The sequence below is a fragment of the Molossus molossus genome, unplaced genomic scaffold, assembly GCF_014108415.1.
Source record: "Molossus molossus isolate mMolMol1 unplaced genomic scaffold, mMolMol1.p scaffold_m16_p_10, whole genome shotgun sequence".
NCBI lineage: Eukaryota > Metazoa > Chordata > Mammalia > Chiroptera > Molossidae > Molossus > Molossus molossus.
Genome location: NW_023425345.1, coordinates 28098779 through 28120280, shown reverse-complemented (window position 1 = coordinate 28120280; position 21502 = coordinate 28098779). Strand labels below are relative to the sequence as shown.

General features: G+C 41.2%; 1 protein-coding gene and 1 pseudogene across 4 annotated transcripts in view; both read right to left on the bottom strand.

Moving 5' to 3' along the window:
* Positions 1-12518, bottom strand: part of DERA (deoxyribose-phosphate aldolase) — a 117871-nt gene extending 105353 nt beyond the window's left edge. The window contains exon 1 of one of the 4 annotated variants that reach the window (XM_036252865.1): positions 12417-12518. In XM_036252865.1, coding sequence (XP_036108758.1) covers positions 12417-12447 — 31 coding nt within the window. In that variant the 5' untranslated portion in view covers positions 12448-12518. Of the gene's footprint in view, positions 1-8592; positions 8695-11958; positions 12238-12416 lie in introns of those variants that run through there. The other 3 variants (XM_036252866.1, XM_036252864.1, XM_036252867.1) reach the window with 3 other exon arrangements.
* Positions 11099-11192, bottom strand: LOC118624810 (annotated as a pseudogene).
* Positions 12519-21502: the final 8984 nt, after the last annotated feature.

Sequence of the window (21502 nt, the reverse complement as noted above, 5' to 3'; positions counted from 1 at the left end):
ACGGGATAATCCTGAGCAATTTTAATGTCCTTCCCTATATTTATACATTTTCAAAAATTGCTATAGTGACTATGCGTTACCTTTATAATTAGACAAAAACAATGTTTAAAGATACTTAATTTTTAGAAAGAGTTCATCCCAGATGGCATAAGTTTTAGCCTTTTTTTTTCTTCCATATTTAAAATATTAAAACCTCCACATTAATTCATTCTCCAAAGTTTCCAGATGTACTAGAAATGGTCTTTGGTGTTAACAAACGTAATCAAAACAGTGAGAAAAAACTTACAAAAAAAATCAAAATAATTAAGCGTTAAACAATATATCGTAAACAAGAGGAGTAAGAGAAGATTTCATGGAAGTAAATTTCAGCTTGACCTCCAAGGCTAAAGATCACCTCCCATAGGCAAAGAGAACAATGTTAATAGGTATTCAAACAGGAGTAACTTTGGTAAAGAACGAAGACCAAGCTGCCTGCCAGGATGGAGAGGTGGTACCAGGATAGGTGCAAATGACCCCAGGTCCTCAAAGACGGAGGGCGGAGAAGTGTTTGGGTTTGGCACCCAAGGCAGTGAAAAGCCATTGTATGTTCCTAGAGATGGCAGTGATGCTTCTTTATTCATTCATTTAGCAAACACGGATAAACACAATTACTTACTCATGGAAAATACTGTTCTAAGGGATATGAGGGATACACAGATCCTACCCTCAGTGGCTTATTAATAAAGTATCACCACAATATGCAAACACAAGGCAGAAATCAGTAGGCGCTACAAGACAAGGCAAAGGACCTGGAGAGATGAGTGGAGAACAGTCCGACAGGGCAGACAAAGAAAAGCTTCTTGAACTTAGGGTGCATATATTCTTCCTGACTGGTTCAGACTTTTTAAGATATATTCCAAGAAGTGGGATCCCTGGGTCAAATGGAAGTTCAATTTTTAATTTTTTAAGGAAACATCATATTGTTTTCCACAGCGGCTGCACCAGTCTGCATTCCCACCAGCAGTGTACTAGAGTCCCCTTTTCTCCACACCCTCGCCAGCACTGTTTGATGATTTGTTGATGGCAGCCATTCTGGCAGGTGTGAGGTGATATCTCATAGTCATTTTAATTTGCATCTCTCTGATGATTAGAGATGTTGAGCATTTTTTCATATGTCTCTTGACCATTTGTATGTCCTGTTTGGAGAAGTGTTTATTCAGGTCCTCTGCCAATTTGTTAATTGGACTCTCTTCCTTTTGTTGAGTTGTATGAGTACTCTATATATTTTGGATATTAACCTCTTATCTTAAGAAGCCTGCAACACCAATTGGGAAGAATATATGCACCCCTATGTTCATAACAGCACTATTTACAATAGCTAAGATCTGGAAACAGCCCAAGTGCCCATCAGAAGATGAGTGGATAAAAACGCTGTGGTACATGTACACAATGGAATACTTTGCAGCTGTAAGAAAGAGAGATCTCGTACCCTTTGAGATGCCATGGAGGGACCTGGAGAGTATTATACTAAGTGAAATAAGCCAGTCAGAGAAGGACAAGTACCACATGATCTCAGTTATTTGTGGAACATAATGAACAAAATAAGTTGTTGCCCAAAAGTGATCCAGAATCATGGAAGTAGGGAACAGACTAACAAACCTCAGAGGGATGGGGGTAAGGGGTGGGAAGAGAGAAACAATGAAACTTATATATATGCACAACCAATTGACATGGACACTAGGCTGGGGAAGGCAGGAGGCGGGGTGGGAACAGGTAGGAGGACGTCACTGGGGAAAATGGAGGGACAACTGTAATACTTTCAACAACAAAAAGCCTTGGAGGAGATAAAAGTAGTATTTTAGGGATATTACTGGAATAATGGCTACCATTCATTGGTCACTCATCATGCTCAGGGTGATTTAACTATGTTCTCAGTGAATATTCACACTAACTCTGCAACGTGGGCTTTAGGTCCTTTTACAGATGAGAAAACTGAAGCTCAAAGAGATTAAATTACTTGTTCAAGGTCACACAGTAAGTGTCAGAGCTAGGATTTAAACAGGTCTCTAATTCCAAACCTAAGTTATTTCTAGAAAGCTGTATATACAACCTTTAGAGTGAAAAACGTATTTATGCATTTCATCTAGCTGACATACAATTTTAACAGAATTTAACAGTCATCTCATCAGTTCCTCACAGCACAATGTGACTGTCCCCACCAAGTCAATCATTACTTTCTACTAGAGATACAGATGCCATTAATCTGATTAAGATTACATGCAATGGAAGTGTATTCTAAAGTAACCAAATAATTAAAATAGCAAACCTGAAAAGATAACTACAACTTGTACTGTTTGAACAAACAACAAGAAAAAGTTTAACCAACTATAGATTTGGTTAAAAGACCGGACCAGAAGTAGAGAGATCAGCTACGTACAAGGCCACCGTTTTGTTCTTTTTTCTTTTTTTGGTATGTGCCCCTAGCAGGAACCGAACCCAGGACTCTCTGGTCCGCAGGCTGATGTTCCAACTGCTGAGCCAAACCGGCCAGGGCAAGGCCACCGTTTTGACTTAGGTATGTGATGGAACAAGGCAAACATAAGAATAGAAGGAAGGAGGAAGATTATAATCAATACTATGCAGAGGAACAAATACAAAATAAAGGCTCTGCTTCCATAAAGATTTATGAAGTCAAGATGTGCACCAATGAACCATCTAGAGAAAGAGAAAATATATAACAATGTATTCAATCATGTTCAATCATCAGAGAAAGGGGGAGGATTGTAAACTGATCCCTGGAACTTACAGCCTTGAAAGCCAGAGAGGACTGGAATGGACAGACAAGGAAAAGGCTGACTTCCAGCACAGGGAACAACCTACAATCCCACAGAACAGCAATTCTAAGTAATGAAAACTCCAAAAAATAAAAAATCAGAACTAGGATTCTCAGAGATCATGTGTCAGTTTTCTGTTTTGCTTTTAATTTTTTCTTTATTGATTTTAGAGAGAGAGAGGAAGGGACGGGGAGAGACAGAAACATTAATAAAAGAGAACATCGACTGGCCGTGTCCTGCATGCTCCCCACGGGGGATCGGCCCACAACCTGCGCATATGCCCTGACCGGGAACCGAACTGGCAATCTCTTGGTGCATGGGTCTATATGCTCAACCATTGAGCCACACCAGCCAGGCTCTGTTTTGTTTTTTAAAAAGACCTCATTTTTTGAGAAGTTTTAGGTTCACAGCAAAATTGAACAGAAGATACAGAGATCCCCCATCTACCCCTTGCCCCCAACAACACACATATAACTTCCCCCACTACCAACATCCCCACCAGAATGGGTGATGAACCAACACCGTCATGGTTCTGTGTTTAGATTTGAAAAGTACAAACCGGTGCACTGAAGCCCCTGCCTACGGGCACACAGCCAGATGCTGTCAGCTGGAACCAAATGCCTGGGTCCCGATCCTACTTATCCTTTCCAGATACACCGCAATGCATTAGGTGAAGCATAAGGGCCAAGTACGGATTCTCTGACATTCATTCTGTAGATGCCAAATTGCAACTTGTTCTGTAAAAATCACTATTGTCAAGCACCAGAACGATTTCACCTTCTTTAAGGGAGTAAACTCTGCTCTTCTCTGAAACATCTTCGGTATCACTGGCACCACTGCCTACTGTCTGGACCCGACAACCTCATCCTCACCGCCCCATGGCTTCCATTACGTAATTACTAGTGCGATGATACAACCAGTTAGAACATTCGTCTCCAGACTGAAACTGCAGTATTTTTCTTCCTGGAGCCAGATCTCTGGAGGTGTTTTTACTCATAAACACCCATGTTAGATCTTTGCCTAGCTCAAGAGATTTCCCACAGCATTTTTTCAATGATTACTCAAAGGTTAATACAAATTACAAGGTTGGCTGAGTCATCACTTGAAACAGGGCTACTGTGCATCCTGATGACGAGCGAAGTCGCTTTCCTGGTGAGAGGACAGCAGTGCGCTTCCCAGTTCAGTGAAGGGCAGTTCTCAGCGGGCGGCTTCCCAGCTTTGAGGGCTCCTGTCCCTTTCCCGAGGACGTGGCCGGTGCTGAGAACCCAGGGGGCACTCTCCCTGGATACGTGCTGAATGGAAGAGTCTAAGATTACAGTGACCATTACCTCCTAAAGAGTCAACTCGATTTTTTAAAGATTTTTTAAATTGATTTTTAGAGAGTGAGAAACGGAGGAACATCGATGTGATAAGCGAGACATGGACTGGATGCTTCCTGCACGCCCCCTACTGGGGAGCCCGCAGCCTTTCAGTGCGCGGGACAGCGCCCAGCCAACGGAGCCACAGCAGCCAGGGCAAGTTGAAATTTTTAAAAAGGAAAGTAAACTCTGCTTATAAAAAAAAGTACAAGACTAAATACGGGTGGGGCAAAAGTAGGCTTACAGTTGTATGTGAAACAGAGTTTGTTCTTGTATTATTATTTATTATTGTATTATTTTACACACAACTCTAAACCTACTTTTGCTCCATCCTGTATGTTTCTTATTTCTCTAGAAAATTATCAGAAGCATTTAAGTTTTCTCTACACACTGAAGAAAAAACAATTCCCCACAAAACATTACAATATACAGAGCCTAAACTCCTTCAACAAGTACAATTATAATGAGGATTGCCACAACCTACCTTCCTCCACAACATAAACTTAATACTTTTCAAGGAAACACGAATGTTCCTTTTTCTATCAGAAAATTAACTAAGTGACTTTTTGCTAGACAACCTCATATTTTCAGGTAATAGGAGATCTTTAGGGTCTGTCCTCTCCAGTCTCTGAGACTATGGAGAAGACACACTCATATCAATTTCCAAAATCATCATGAAGAACACTGGTTATATATTTCCATTGGCCATTGGCACTGTTTGAATAAAATATGCTCCTTTTCCAACATAATGCACCTTTCAGATATACGCACCTGCTTGACTACTACACCCTCCTGATTTTTCCATTTTCTCACACTCATTTTAACACATTTCTTCACTTATTTTAATCAGAAAATAAAAGGCTAATTTCTCCCCAAATTTGCTTATTAAAACTTTGCTAACCAAGTATTTTAAAATATAATAAACATATTAATATAAAGGTAAAACCTGGTCAGTGTGGCTCAGTGGTTGAGCGTCAACCCATGCACCACGAACGAGGTCGCTGGTTCGATTCCCAGTCAGGGCACATGCCCAGGTTGTGGGCCCAATTCCCAGTGGGGGGCGTGCATGAGGTGGCCAATCGATGTTCTGTCTCATCGATGTTCTGTCTCATCGATGTTTCTATCTCTCTCTCCTTCACCTTTCCTCTCTCTCTAAAATAATCAATAAAATAAAAATAATTAATATAAAGGTAAAATTGACTGAGGATTTATAAAAAAATAGTATATAATAATTTAAGATTCTCCGAATTTCTTCTTTTTTTTTAATCCTCACCTGAGGATATTTTTACATTAATCTTCAGATAGAGCTGGAGGGAGAGAGGGGGGAAGAGAGAGAGAAACATCGATGTGAGAGAGATACATCGATTGGTTACCACCTGCACAACCCCAACTGGGGCCGGGAATGAACTGCAACCGAGGTACATGTCCTTGGCCGGAATCAAACGGGGGACTCTTTGGTCCACAGGTGATGCTCTTACCACTGATCCATACCGGCCAGGGTAAGATTCTCCAAATTTCTGGGAAACTCTACAGCTTATTGCAGGGTTCTTCTGAATCTGCAGTGTTCCTAAAAACCATCTGGGGAGCTTTTGAAAATGCAGATCCATGAGCCCCTGGACAGGTGAAACTATTATGGGGCTCAGGAACGTGCAGTTTTAATAAGCATCTCAGGTGGTTCGAATTCCCGGGCCACAGCCCATTTGCACCCTACAAAGCTAATGGCAAGAGAAGTAACGCAAAGCATCGGAATAAACCAGCACAGAGAGAGCCTGCGTTTCAATTCCAGTACTGCCTCTAACCAGCTATGGGACCATAGGTTTAACTTCCCTGAATCTCAGTTTATTCATCTGCAACAGAAAGGTGTTTGATGGCTAAGATGCTTTCCTGCTATGAAACTGTGACATCCAAAAAACAAAAAAATAAAGTAACTATAAATGTGGACACTATTATTTTTCCAGAAAATAGGGTTTGAAATATTCATAAGTAATGTTTTGGGGGTTTTCTTGTTGTTTTTTGTTTTTGTGGTACGTGCCCCTAGCGGGAACCGAACCCAGGATTCTCTGGTCCGCAGACCAACGCTCAACTGCTGAGCCAAACTGGCCAGGGCTCGTAAGTAATGTTTATTCAAGGATCTCTACATTAGAGATAAGAGTCTGTACACCTTAAGCATGCCAGATACCTAGCTGAATGTCATGTTAGACATTTTAATCTCTCACACACACACACACTCCCCATGTGGCCATGAAGTAAAGAATATGACCACCATGTGTTCAGTGAAAAAGCTATCTGAATCTGGAGTACAAGAACAGTTCATTTGTCTACTTTAAAAAAAATTTATTTATTTATTTATTTATTTATTTATTTTTTACTGAATTTATTAGGGTGACATTGGTTAATAAAATTATATAGGTTTCAGGAGTACATTTCTATAATACATCATTTATATATTGTATTGTGTGTTCACCACTCAAAGTCAAGTCAAGTCTCCTTCCATCACCAATTTGGCTACTTTTACCAGACTTGAAAGTACCACAATCTTTATTAACCACATTCCAAATCAACCAAAGCACCAGTGAAGTGACACCTCTTTAGGAAGTAATTACCAGGGGCTACTCTCATCTGAGACTCTGCTTTAGGGAGTAGGCCTGCCTATACAAAGAGAGTCAGAAGTTGCAGCCAGAGTGTCTCAACATTTTTTAAAAATCTGTCTAGTTTGCCAGAGCAGACATGAAACATTTATCCTTCTCCCTGGTTCCAGGGGACTGACTGACGGCGGAGGCAGGCTGAGGAGAAGTCCATCCGCAGACACGCACACAACACACACCAAAGTTAACTGAAAATTTCAAAGTGCCTTTTTATGCCTTTAACTCAAAGATGAACACATTTCAAGGTGACCTAATCCTCAAGTGACAGAGAGTGTTTTAAAAGGGCCAGAGCTCTCCACTTAAACAATTTCTAGTGACACGCTCACAGCGCATCCTCAAGGGCTCCATCTGCTGTCTCATTTATTAGTCTTTCTTTCCTGGCAAAGGCATCCTGTTTTAAATGAGTGCTTGAAGTTCGTTTTTCCTTCCTAACAATTAAAACCCGTAGGGCTTAGGTGCGTTTAAAAAAATTGTCTTTTTAACTTAGCAGGCACCATGGAGGACTTTTAGTTATTCAATTATACAACAAACCCAAGTGATTACTTTGTAGTTTTTTCCTATTTATCAACAGTATCAGAATAATAAAACACAACCTCATCAGTCATGCTTATAATCAAACAGAAAAAGACTTCTAAGTTAAATCAAAGTTGGTTTCATAAAAGGATGCCCAATTTAAAATCTAAAAATGTCCATAATCATTGTGTTGACTGTGTGTATATACGGAATATACGGAATATGAGTTTTCTTCTTTATTCAATAAAATATTACTCTTTGTCATTAGAGCAAAGTGAGAAGATTACAAGGGAAATCTGAAAATGGGGTTCCTATAGTTAATAAAATGTGCCAGACTGGTTTTGCTCAGTTTCTCTGCAGAAACTACTCCTCCCCGCCCCCCATCAAAAATACCCTTTCCCAGAAGACCTCCCCTAGGGTCTGTGAACTCCTCTCCAATCTGACCACTCTATGGTCACTTTTCTTTCTGTAATGATTAAAACTGTCTCCTTAGCTGACTATGAGCTCCAGGAGAGCAGAGACCGGGTTATGCTCACTTTGGTACCCCAACCATCAGCATGAGCAACAAATAACAAGTGCCAGGAACAGTGGGCACTCCACCTAAGTTTGTTTTTAAAAATTTTTTTATATAAATGTGTGTAATATATTAAAATAAATTTAAATTTTATTCTGGTCCCTTCTCACTTCCTGAACAATTGTTCTAAATGTTGGTGTGGGGTGAAGGGGATGTGAGCAAGGCACACACTCGAGCCAGGCCAAGGTGGGGAGCCACTATGGCCCACAGAGGGGTACAGGGGCCTAAACAAGTGAGGGGACACTCATACACAGGGGTAGCCCACAGTCCACTCATAACACAGAGGGAGTCTGCACAAAGGGCAGCCAAATTAGGGAAGTAAAGACGAGCATGATGAGGAAGCTATCTACATGGGGACACAGCTTGACAGACTGCCATAGACCTACTGGGGGCATCAAAGAAGTCAGCTGCCTGTGCAGAGAGTTAGAGCCCAAGCAGAAAAAGGGAGTCAGAGCCTGGAAAACTGAAAGGAATGTCTACTGGGGTGGGGTATGTATCGCCCAGGATGTGAGTTTCAAATATGAAAGGGGGAAAAATGGAATAAAGCCTGTGGTGTTGGACTGGAACTGCATGTTTCATGTGAATTCACGGTTTTCACTATATAGAGCTATAGACAGATGACAGGTAGATAAATACAGAAGAGTGAGTGTGTGTGTGTGTGTGTGTGTGTGTGTGTGTGTAGTACATACATGCTCCAGCTTGGATTCTAAATCCATTATCCACTGAAAGAAATGCTCCTTGACTCCAATGTGAGGACAGGGAAAGAATAAAATAAGCCTGGAATATCTGTTAAACTAGAAGATAAGGAAGTACTTTTAAAATAATGGAGCATGACAAAACAACAGAGAAAAGCCAGGCTGAAGGGGGTCCCATTAACGAAATGTGAAACAATTTGAATATTAAATAATAACAGTAACAATTATAACCCATTGGGAAACAGGAAACCTCAAATACATACTAATATAAACAAACATAAATAAATTGAAGTTTGCAGGGTAACAGGATACCTAAACAGTTTCAAAGTACTACTCCCAGAGACATCTAATTTCTTAAATAGACAAAAATGGAAAATAATTACATATCATATTTGCAATTATTTTCATTATAGCTCTGGCTTGATGCCCAGATATTGAACCAGATCTATCTCCTTAAAAGCGGAGACTATCCTTGTCCACCTTTTATGCCCAGAACCCAGGGTAGTAAGACATAGTACACAATTGATACTCAATAACTACTTCTTGAATGTGGTTTGTAAAATACAAAATCCCATCATGGTTCTCAGATGGCAACAAGCCAAAGCTGATCTCCTTTAACATGTTTGAAACAAATAAACTGCTCTTTCTTTGTTCTGACTTGGATTACAGAAAGCGCCTATACAGAGCAAAATAATCTTTACATTCCTAGTAATGGTGATCTCTGATGATTTCAATTTATGGATATATGCCTAAAACAATCTCTTGTTAACACAATACAGGAAATCCACAGAATAGTCTCCATCTCTCCCAATTAAAAAATCAGTCTTCAATTACTTTTTCCTGTTTTTCAGATATCCTTTAAATTTTCCTTTTTGCACACAAGAGCTTACAGGTATACAAATACAGGGCAGGGAGATCCTTGAAGTCACCTAATGCAACACCCCCATTTATAGATGCCTCTAAAGAAACTAACATTTGAAAGGAAACTACTCTATCAATATCCCTCATAAGCCTCTTAAGATATCTTTAAAGAGAGAAGTAACAAAACTGAATTTCAATGATACTCAGAAAAGAGGGAGAGGTTCCAGTACTTTACAACATCTGCCCAGGTGATTGCCTAAACTCTGCCAAACAAGTAGTTTTAAATCCATTCCTTCATTCAACAGATGTTTGAGGGCCTTCTCTGTGCCAGACACTATTCTAGGTGCCTGGGGTACATCAGTGAACAGAAGAAACATCACTGCTCATGCTGCCCCTACACTGTAGGTAAAACTTCAGAGGCATCTAGAATAAAGAGAAGAGATTCGGTCCATTTTAATAGGACACATAGAGCCAGAAGCACGCCACAGAGCCAGAGATCACTACGCCAGTGGTTCTCCAACTTGGGTGTGTTTCAGAACCACCCAGAACACTTGTTAAAACTCAGAATGCTGGGCCTCAACCCAGGAGCTTCTGATTCATTAAGATCTCCATGGGGCCTGAGAATCTGCATTTTAAACGAGCTCCTCAATAATGTGAATGCTGTTGGTTCAGGGGCCACACTTTGAGAACCACTGATCTAGATCAAAGAAATCAAGTAGCTTGGCCAGAGCCATGGGCTACTCAGTGGGAGTTCCAAATTTAGGGTTTTTTTCCTTCTGACTACAAACCACTCAAGCTCTCATCCACTCACATAGGGCAAACATTGCCCAAAAAAAGAGGTTTTTTTAGCTTCATGTTTGAGTTGGAGAAAATCAGAAATTAACATTTTAAGTAGAAAAAATCTTATGCACACAGTACTCATCATCATCATTAATCACTGACATTAAAGTTAACATTAAAGTCAGAGGGTTTGTTCTTTCTTTCACATATCCAAATGCTATGTAAAAGAACATTTTCCTTGACGGGTTTTATCATGAGGGTCGGTATCAAATAAACCTCTTTTTTTTTTTTTTTTTTTAAATCTATTGACTAGCAGTATATACATTAAAATATAAAATAGGATTGGATTAGTAATAATTTTTGGTTTTGTGCTAACTGTATTTTCTAAAAATTTTCCAATAAACATGAGTTCCTCTTGTAAAAGAAAAATTTCTTTTAAAACATTATAATATTTTAAAAGACTTAATTAGAAAACTATATTAGATACCAGATAACCCACTGCATACATTAGTAGTGAATTATTTCTTTCCTAGTACATAAATAATTCAAGTAACTTATTTTAGAATTTATGCTAAATCCCTGTATAGATTAATGATTAATATCAGTGAAGGAAAAACACTCTTGTGTATCTGATTTTATTTTTTTTTAAAAGAAAATCAAACAAAACTATGATCACTTAAATCACTGCATAAAAAACACATTTACTATTATTCTACATAGCAATTGCTTTTGTCTATACTGTTTCTTTTCAACAAATGGAAATGATTCTAATTCTTGCAAATTAAGAACGCAAAAATGTCAATTATCTCAAATTTTTGAAAAAGAAAGTAAAAATGGCTTAAATGTATTTCTTTTTTAAAAAAGTATGGAACGCTTCACGAATTTGCGCAGGGGCCATGCTAATCTTCTCTGTATCGTTCCAATTTTAGTACATGTGCTGCCGAAGCGAGCACTTAACTGTACTTCTTGAAAGAAAATAATAATAAACTTCTAAGTTTAGGGGAAATAATGGTGCATCCTCTGTTACAAAGTCTCACCGTCCCATTCCTGAAGCTATCAGGTAAGACCTGCACCCCATCCCTATCCCCCAGCCCCCATCTTTCAGGATCTTCCAACCTAGGGAATATTCCTTTATTACTGAAGTCCACATTCCATAGATAGAACTAGAGTTTAAAACATAATCTCATAAGAGGGGAATCAATTTGGCAAGGAAATCAACTGTAAGTTCTAGACCACATCTAGATTGTTTAATTAGAACAGAAACTTTTAAAGGGGAAAAAAGTACCTGTATGTCTATATAACTTAAACGTAATTTTCTCAAAATCAGGCCCTAAAAACAGAACTCTCTATGTACACTATTATTTTTTAACGCTTTATAAGTATCCACAATGTATCACACACTTTACATTCTCTCATTTAATCGCCAAACCACTGTATGAGGTAAATACTATTATAAACATTTTACAGATCAAGAAATTTAAGCACTGAGTAACTAATGTGCCCAAGGTCACACAGCTGAATTCAAGATCCAGGATATAGACTTCGAGGCTATAATGCTTAAACCGAGATCCTCAACCTTTGGACGATCATGACTTTGCTGTTTGAATTACACATTTTTCACAAATCAGAACTAAGTTTTCTTGCCAGTAGTATTTAATATTATCAATGAAATAAAAAATGGTAAAACCATTCACGGGGCCCTTTTACAAATCTTCGTACCTACAATCATACGCAGTTTTCTGTAGGTTATGCAGTACAGAGGCCTGGCTTTTCCGCCAGCAAGACCCCTCTGGGGATACCGCTGTGAAAGTGCCCCGTGGAAACCCAGCATCGGATCCACCGGGCTTCTGGTGGAAGTGGGCAAGGGAGGTTCCCACCGGTTTTGTTTGTTTGGGGTCCGGGATCTTGTTCGTTGCCACCAAGGAGCTAGACGGTGAAGGGGTAAATGGGCAGATGAAAGTGGAGCCCTTTCCTACTCCTTCCGCTTAGCAAAAGAAGGCCTGGGCGTCGGGGCCGGCGGAACACCCCGAGAGTCAGTCCTCCCGGGTTCGGCCTCGCGGTGGGAGCGAGCGCCCGCGTGGGACCGGGGCTCCGGCGGCGGCGAGCCCGCTGGCCGGGAGGAGGCGGCAGGCAGGAAGCTGGAGGCGGGCGCGGGAGGCGAGGAGAGGGGCCCTTACCGAGCTCCGTGCCCGGGTTGTGCGCGGACATGGTGCGGGCCGCTGCAGCAGTCGCCGGCTCCTCCGCCCGGGTTCACCTCGGCCCAGCCTTCCTCCTTCCCGCCGCCTCGCGAGAAGGACGCGATCGCCCCGCCCCCGTGCCCTCTCGGGGCGGGGCCGCGCCCCCGGGCCGCGGGGGACCCTAGGCTGGGGCTCTGCGAGGAAACCCTGCCCCTCCTCCCGGGTCGTCTCCACCACTCGCGGAACCGGAGCCCGAGCTCCCGGGAGGAACGCTACCCAAACCCGTCTCGAAAGAGTTCAGCGGCTGAGTGCACGGAGTAACGACGTTCAGAAACTCCTAACTGTGAGATTGCATACAGGAGGGGAGCAGCACTGTGGCCTGAAAAATAAAGGGCCCGGGAGTGAGAAGGCCTGGATTCTCCGCCTCGCTCCGACACTGTGACACTGGGTGCCTCCAGTGCCTTGCACACCTTCCTTTCCCTCCTCTGTGAGACATGGCCTTGACGCGTCTTGGAGCTCTAAACTCTGAATCTGTGGCACCAAGACTTTTTTTTCAGTCTGACTTCTGTGACCAAAGAGTAAAATGGTCTGAAGTCACTCTACATAGGCCACTAATCAGTTCATCTGTACTCACAATCGGAGGACCTCCCGGATGAAAACTTAGTTATGGCTTGTCTGCCACGAACAGTTACTGCACCACGTGCTAGCATTTGCGCCTCAGAACTGTCCTGCCAAGTACGTACTATAGCTCCAGTGCTATACCTACAGGGACCGGAGTTCTGAGGCACCCTGGTGTAGTGGAGACTGAGTAAGTTCGGAATGCATAGAGCCCCTTAATATACCAGCAGTTCCACTTAATAACTAGGTGGTTCTAGGATTATTGTTTACTTGTCTGAAAAAATGGGGATGATCAAAAATTACTTGCTTGTAAAGTGGTTGTATATGTCTAACGCATCTAGGACACATCAAGGCATGTAGGCTTCAGCAAATGGAAGCTGTTAATGTTATTGTCAGGTTCACAGGGCAATTTGGGGACTAAATAGGAAAAGTAATCCCAGTCTTATTCCCCTACACTGAGCTGCCTCTCAGGCTTGTCCACACATAACTATTGTGGTATTTTGGATGTGTCTAGATTCTGTTCATACCCATAAAATAACATTTTCCCTTTATTTTAATTTTAACCCTGAGGAAGAGAAAAGCAGGCCCTAAAAGCCTGGAGCTGGCCTGGCACAACTGCGTCATCATGATACTGTTGTAATTAACCCAGTCATTAATAAAAGAAGAGTAACAAGAGAAGGCCTAATATTATAGGCATGTTGTTTGGGCAGCTTCACCAGAAAGCTACAGCTTTACCCTCTCTAGGGAGCCACCAGTCTATTCCCAGCAGACTGCTGGGGGAAGGGACTGGACAGTGGGGAGAATAAACACATGTCCAGTAAAGTCTGGGTGACATAGGGAAGGTATGTGCCTGTCACTCACACCTGGGAATAGGTCATTGGCCAGAATGGGCATGGCCACTGCAGGGACAGGAAGATTTGAGATACGTAACTCCCTGAATAAAGGAGTTTGCTCTTTTGTGCTGTTGGTTCTCTTGGGACCCTTGTTGCAGGGGGCACACTCTCTCGCCTCCCCCCCTGCATTCACCCACACACAATGGTCTAACGGACTACAATAGCCTGATGCTGAACTGAACCCAGCGGCAACATGGAACAGGCACTCTGAACACTGGTTTTGCTTTTAGCTCCACTGAATCCCCAGCTGCACATCTTCTATGACTGGACTAAGGGAAATGGGACTTAAAAAACTCAGAGTTAACCCTGGCTGGTTTGGCTCAGCAGTTGGAGCATTAGCCTGTGGTCCAGAGAGACCCGGGTTCAGTTCCTGCTAAGGGCACACACCCTTGATTGCAGTTTGTCCCGGCCTCAGTTGGGGTTGTGTGGATGGCAGCCAGTTGACATGTCTCTCTCACATGGACGTTTCTCTCACTCTCTCTTTCTTCCTCTCTCCCTCTCGCTCTATCTGAAGATGAATGCAACGGTGTTCTCGGGTGAGGGTAAATAAAATAAAATAAAAACCCAGAGATATAATTCTACAGAAATAAAAATCATTCATCCTCCCATGCAAGTCTCAGAAAATTCTTTTTCTCAAGATATCGTAAGGACTCTACCACCAGCACTCCGTGGGAAAAGGGATACCCCACTTTCACCAATAACAATTGTGCTCTCCAGTTAAACATAAACAATTTTACAGAACACCAACATCAACCGAGGCATTGTGGACCCCACACACTCATAATCATATCTGAACACAGAAAAAAATACATCAACATTGCCCAAACCACAAAAATGACCTAACGGCCTCCTCCTATCCTGGCTAATATGTGACTGTCACTTTTTTTTTTTTTTAATCCTCACCCGAGGACATTTTTCCATTTTTTGTTCAGATAGAGTGGGAAGGAGAGAGAGAGAGAAACATCGACGTGAAAGGGACACACTGAGTGGCTGCCTCCAGCACGACCCAGCCAGGGCCGGGGACAAACTGCAACCAAGGTACGTGCCCTTAGCAGGAACAGAACCCGGGTCTCTCTGGACCACAGGCCAATGCTCTAACCACTGAGCGAACCGGCCAGGGCATGACTGTCACACTTCTTTACCCATTAGTTTTAGCCTAATCCCATTCTTCTTGTATTTTAGGTAAGAATTAAGATGCTTTGTCATAGAATTATCACCACTTCCTGCCAGCAACCCAATCCAGAGCAACGCTTCTTTGAACCTTCCCGAAATCACAAAACAAGGCCAAATCCCATGTCACTCCTAACATCCTCTTTCTGAGACACCTCACAGTTTCCCCATGGTAAGCATTCTCCTTTGTTGCAATAAGCCAATGAACCCAAATTTATCCAACTACAGGTGTGTTCCTGGTGGTCTTCGAATGGAAAGCATTGACATCCTTAAAAGATACAAAGACAACAAATAGAATTCTAGTTTTAGGGGTAGATACAACTCTAAGCCAAATTCCAAGCCATGCATTACACATTCATGTATAATGTAAAGTTATCAAAACAAAAAGCTGTGAGATTCCCAACTTAGCTGGGAAATCTGAATGAGGACAGCCTGCTACAGCAAACATTTTAGCAAAATATCTGACAAGAGTTTCTCAAGGACTTTTTTCCCTAAAATTTACCTGCTATACAGTACTGATCTGGAATTAATGTCTATAGTTTGCAAGTATGTTAAATTGGCAGTATTCAGAGAGACTGGTAATAGAATGCAAAAAAAAAAACAACAATCATTCTTTAATGGAGAAATGTTGCCACAATTCACTTTGCGAGTTCCCCTTTTAAATATATTGCCTTCTGAAACTTCTGAAGAACCCCTGCAGCGGGTCTCAACCTGTGGGTCGCGACCCCTTTGGGGGTCGAAAGACCCTTTCATAGGGGTCACCTAAGACATAACAGTAGCAAAATTACAGTTATGAAGTAGCAATGAAAAAAATTTTATGGTTGTGGGTCACCACAACATGAGGATCTGTATTAAAGGGTTGTGGCATTAGGAAGGTTGAGAACCACTGCCTAAGGCAAGGCCTCTCAAAGAAAGATCCATAGCCCAGCTGGTGTGGCTCAGTGGTTGAGCGTTGACCCATGCACCAAGAGGTCGCTGGCCCTGACTCCCAGTCAGGGCACACGCCCAGGGTGCAGGCCTGATCCTCAGTAGGGGGCATGCAAAAGGCAGCCAATCAATGTTATCTCTTATTGATGTTTCTACCTCTCTTTAAAAGTCAGTAAAGAAAAAAAAACTGCCCTAGCTCCTTTGGCTCAGTGGTTGGAGCGTCGGCCTGCAGTCTAGGGAGACCAGGGTTCCTTTTCTGCTAAGGGCATGTACCTCAGTTGCAGTTCGTCCCTGGCCCTGGTTGGGTCGTGTGGGTGACAGTCAGTCACTCCAAGTGTCCCTTTCATGTTGATGTTTCTCTCTTCCTCTCTCTCCCTCCTGCTCTATCTGAACAAAAATGGAAAAATGTCCTTGGGTGAGGATTAAGAAAAAAAAACTTTTTTTTTTTTTTTTTAAAGAAGGATCTATAGACCACCACTACTACGTTGGAATCTCCCAAGAGGTTTTTTTCTAAAGCCAATTCCAGGCTTCACAACAGCCCTGCTGTTTCAGAATCTCTAGGGCCCTGGAATCTGTTTTTAACAAGTTCCCTCCAATGCTTTTTATGCAAGCTAAATGTAAAGAATCATCAACCTAGACGCAGAGGAGAGCAAATTATGCATGCCAATCTGGAACTATAGCCCAAATCGACTCTTCCAAGAGTAAAACTGTCTTTATTATTTTAATCCATAAAGATTTTGCACATCCTTCCTTCTTGATGTTTTTAATAAAAAATTTAAATTGCCATATAAATTATGTCTTCCCACTCCCACTCCTTCTTCAATTAAAATGAAAGCCCCAGGAATATGTCATATTTATCTTGAAGCCTCAAGAACCTACCTCATCTGTGAGCTAGGAGTAAAATTGCGAAGGGCATTGACTATTGGCTGAGTTTGTCACAAACCCAGCGTCTAGTACTGCGCTTGGCCCATAGTAGGCTGTATTTGTTAAATGATTGCATGGTACTGTGCTCTTCTCTTACAGTTCCCACTGTTTTATCCAGTCCAATTTCATTTGACTGTAGTCTCTAATTCTGTGATTTCTCAGAGCAGTCATTCCACTTAGTCAATCCACTTAGACTATGGATTGTCAACCAGTATTTAAAAAAATTTTTTTTCTTTATTGATTTTAGAGAGAGGAAGGGAGAGGGCAAGAAATAGAAACATCGCTGAGAGAGAACATCAATTGGCTGCCTCCTGCATGCCCCTCACTGGGGATTGGGCCCACAACCCTGGCATGTACCCTGACCAGTAATCGAACTGGTGACCTCCCAGTGCATGGATTGATGCTCAACCACTGAGCCATACCAGCCGAGCTCAACCAGTAATCTAAGAGAGATGCAGTAAACACGAGATGAGACTGCTGCTGGGGATGCATGGCATACTGTTCTACAGCAAACTTTTTTTTTTTAAGTAGAAAGCATACACTTGAAAATAATGATAAAAAGCATAGTATAAGTAAATACAGAAACCAGTAACATCACTTAGTATCAAGTATTATGTATTGTACATAATTGTATTGCTATAGTTATGTGACTGGCCATGCAGGTTTGTTAGCACCAGCATCACAATCGTTAGTAATCCGTGCACTACAACAGATAAGACAGCAAGGAGTCACTAGGCGATAAGAATTTTTTGGCTCCATTATAATCTTATGGGACTACCGTCGTCTGTGCAGTGTGTACACTCAAATCAGTTATTTTCCACTGGACCAAGTTCCATTCTCTCATTAAACATGTAAAGTGATTCAACCTATAATATTACTCATTAGCCATCAGTTAGCTGCATACTTTGACCTTGTTTGCACAGATAAATTTGTTTCTTCAGGAACTCTGCTGATTTTAAAGTACCACTGACCCAGGTGACACGATGTCACACTGAAAAGTGTGCATTCCTCTAAACAAGGAAGCCAACCTCCTGAGAATGCTCTTGGCTTATGTGACTCTTCTTCAGGAATTCCCCTCCAGTAAGAGAACATGTAATATATATGGTAATCCATTAAGAAGCACTTTTTGTTTTAAAACATCCAGCTATACAACATAAGCTACCAACCAAAAACATATTTTCCCTTGGTCTGCACTTTCAACTCCCCATTTTGGTGTTGCTTTCTGAAAAATGACATCCCTTTCCCCACCCCTACCTTAGCCTCAAAGAAAAGGCAGTAAATTAATAATTTCATTGAACTTAAACTATTAAAAATGTAACCTGTAATTTAACATAAATTATGGTACATCTTTACTATACTATTTTGTAGCCATAAACAAGGATCTGTTAAACTTTATTTACTGACAGGAAAAGCACTTAAGAGAATTGATGGACCACACTCAATCCTGGTTTCTTGGGAGAAACCTCTGGATAACACTAAACCAGAAAAGTCATGATTCATAAATTACTAAAAGTTAGGCAGGAATTTGAGCTACCATGACCTACTGGACAATAGAACATAAAAGGGAAGCCCCAGGGCAAGAAGGCAATGGGAAGGAGCGAGTGGGTGGAGACCAGGGGACTACATCACACAAGCTGGACTCCTGGGTAATTAACTGTGACTCAAGTTGGCAGAAGGGTTCATAGAAGCAAGGGCTTTGGGTAGGTTCCTGCCATGTCTGACTCTTCAGTGGAGAGGATGGTGTGCTGCGTGGGGGATAACTGGAAAATAATCATCCTGGTCTGATAAAATGTGGTGCTAATTTACAGCCTTGTTTCAACAACTTTTGAGTGTTCACAACATACCTGCCCCCTTCCTAAGCAAAGGTAGTATTAGTGAAGACAAAACATATACAAGGTAACTTCAGTGATAGAACTATGAATAAGAAGAGACAAAATAATGACAAAATAAGGGATACAGAACTTGAGACCTGGATCACAAAAGGGTTAGCCATGCAAATATTTAGAAAAGAGGGGACCAAGTGGCAGAAACAGCAAGCCAAGTGAAAAGGCCTTGAGAAAGAAATAAAGCAACTTTGGCTAAAGCAGTACAAGCAAGGGAAAAACATCAAGGTCATGGAAGGCTGGAGTCAGATCATAGTGAAAATATGGTACAATGAGAAGTCACTACAGAGGTAAATGAGGCAGTCAATTGGCCTCTTCAAACCTTAAAGCAATTACTTTTCCTAGAGTATGAATGGGATACAGGCAGGGTGGGGGAGCAGGAACAAGAAAGAAGTAAGGAAGGCACTGCAAAAGTCTAAGTGAGAAATGAAGCTAGCCCAGCCTTGGTGGCAACACAGATGAGGCAAGATATTTCAGAAGAGCCCATGGGACGTCCACGTGGACTAAATGTGGGGACTGCAGACAGTGGAGTCAAGGACGTTTTTGTCTTTTAGTTTGACCAAATGAGTATTAGGTAGTGCCAGTTACCGGAATGGGTAAGAAGTTGAGAAGGAAACAGGTTTGATTGAAAAGTTAAAATATTTTAGATAGGTAAGTCCGAGATGCTTATGAGAGGTTACGGTGGAACACTTCAATATGCCATTAAACGCTGGTGCTCAGGAAGGCAGGCTGGATACACAAACTTGGAAGAGACAGAAGACATGGAATGCCATAATGATGACTTTTATTTTCCTTTGGTGAGAACAGAGCTAGAGGGTATAGACCAGACCTGAAATCAAGCAGAAAATGAAATAGCAAATAGAGCAGTCAGAAAGGTATAAGACCAGGAATATGGTTTCATAGAAGTGAAAGAAATATTTCAAAAACAAAGTAGACAAATACCAAATGCTGCTGGTAAGATGAGGACAGAAATCACTGGGTTATAAAACATGAACACTGGAGACTTTCACCAGTGCAATTATAGTAGATATACACTTGAACTTTTTGATGAAATAAATTCTGTAGGATTCATTGCTAAGTGTGGTACATAGACTAAGGCTTCCAAAAGCTGTCCATGTCCTATTCTGTGACTGTCATCTTATATGGCAAGAGGAACTTTGCAAAGGTGACTAAATTAGGATTTTGAACTGGGGCTATATATTACCCAGGTGGACTCAATGTAACCACAAATACTTTAAGTGAAAGAGGGTAAGCAGAAGAGTCACAGATTTGAAGATGCTGTGCTGCTGGCTTTGAAGACAGAGGGAAGGACCATCGGCCAAGGAATGCTGGTGGGTTCTAGAAGCTGGGCAAGGAAGAAATGCAACCCTGTCAGCACCTTGATTTTAGCCCAGTAGACTCATTTCGGACTTCTGACCTCAACTCTAAGATACATGTGTATTGTTTTAAGCCCCAAATATGCAGTCAACTGTAGCAGCAGCAACAGAAAATCAATATGCAAATAATACCAAACACTGGTTGTTCCTACATCACGCTAGGTGGTCTGGATACTAAGGATACACAAGGCTATAAAGAAAAACACGGTCACCCTTAAAGAGTTAAAACTAGTAAAATCCCTAAAAACATACCCTCTGCTAATGATTATAAAGTAGTTAATGATTATAAGCAACTCTATTCATTGGGCAAAAGTTGAAACCTAAAATGACTTAACTGGGAAATCTGTAACTTAAACCGTGCTAAAAGCACAAGTTGACAGCTTATCCAATTCATCAACCAGAGATTTGACCAACATGTACATTCTAGTCGCATTAGTATAAGGCATATTATGACAGAGCTTCACGGCCGGAAATTCTTCAACTTGCAATCTTACCTCAAAACAACTTTTATAGATTCTAAGTCATGTGCCACCCAGTGATGGTGTCAGCATGTATCTGTATAGGGTCTAAGCAAAAGAAATTACCTTGGATCATAAATACCAAGGTACTTCATGATTCTAATCAGGTGCATATAAATCTCAACTTTATATAGGATAAGTAAGACTCTATAATTAGAGTTTGGCAACCTGTGGCAGTGACAATACTGCTTTGATAAAGCAGGAGACTAGACATGCAGTAAGTTGGCAAACCTCTCTTGGCCTTCCAAGGTGGTTATAAGCCAGTGCTTTCTTCTGGTTACTACAAATCTTCAAAAAGTTATATTCTTTGGTTGGTTATTTCTTTTAAAGGAAAGATATCAAGGGTCATTCACAAGATGAATAGGAAGAGAGAAAACAATTTGGCAGAGATGTTATTCAGTGTTCAAAAGTATTTCCAAAGTTCTAGTTTAATATCCCCTCCATATTTAAAAAATAAATATGTTTAAATTCGGTTGATCCATTTTATTGGAAGTTTGGTAACAAGGCTTTCTGAATGCCATCTGAACTTAAAGGATAAAATAAACACTGCAGTTATCCCATTTTATAAAACCTTTTCTATCTATGTCTATATGCACACAGGGATGCACTAATGGGCATGTTCACTGAATTCTAATAGATTTTTGGGATGGTGGGATTTTGAATGACTTTTCTGCTATCTTTCTGCTAATTCTGAATTTTTTTTCTTCTAGCTAGCATGTATCACTTAAATAAGTCACTATTCTGAAAGTTTTTTCTTAAAGGCAGGTCAAGCATTTC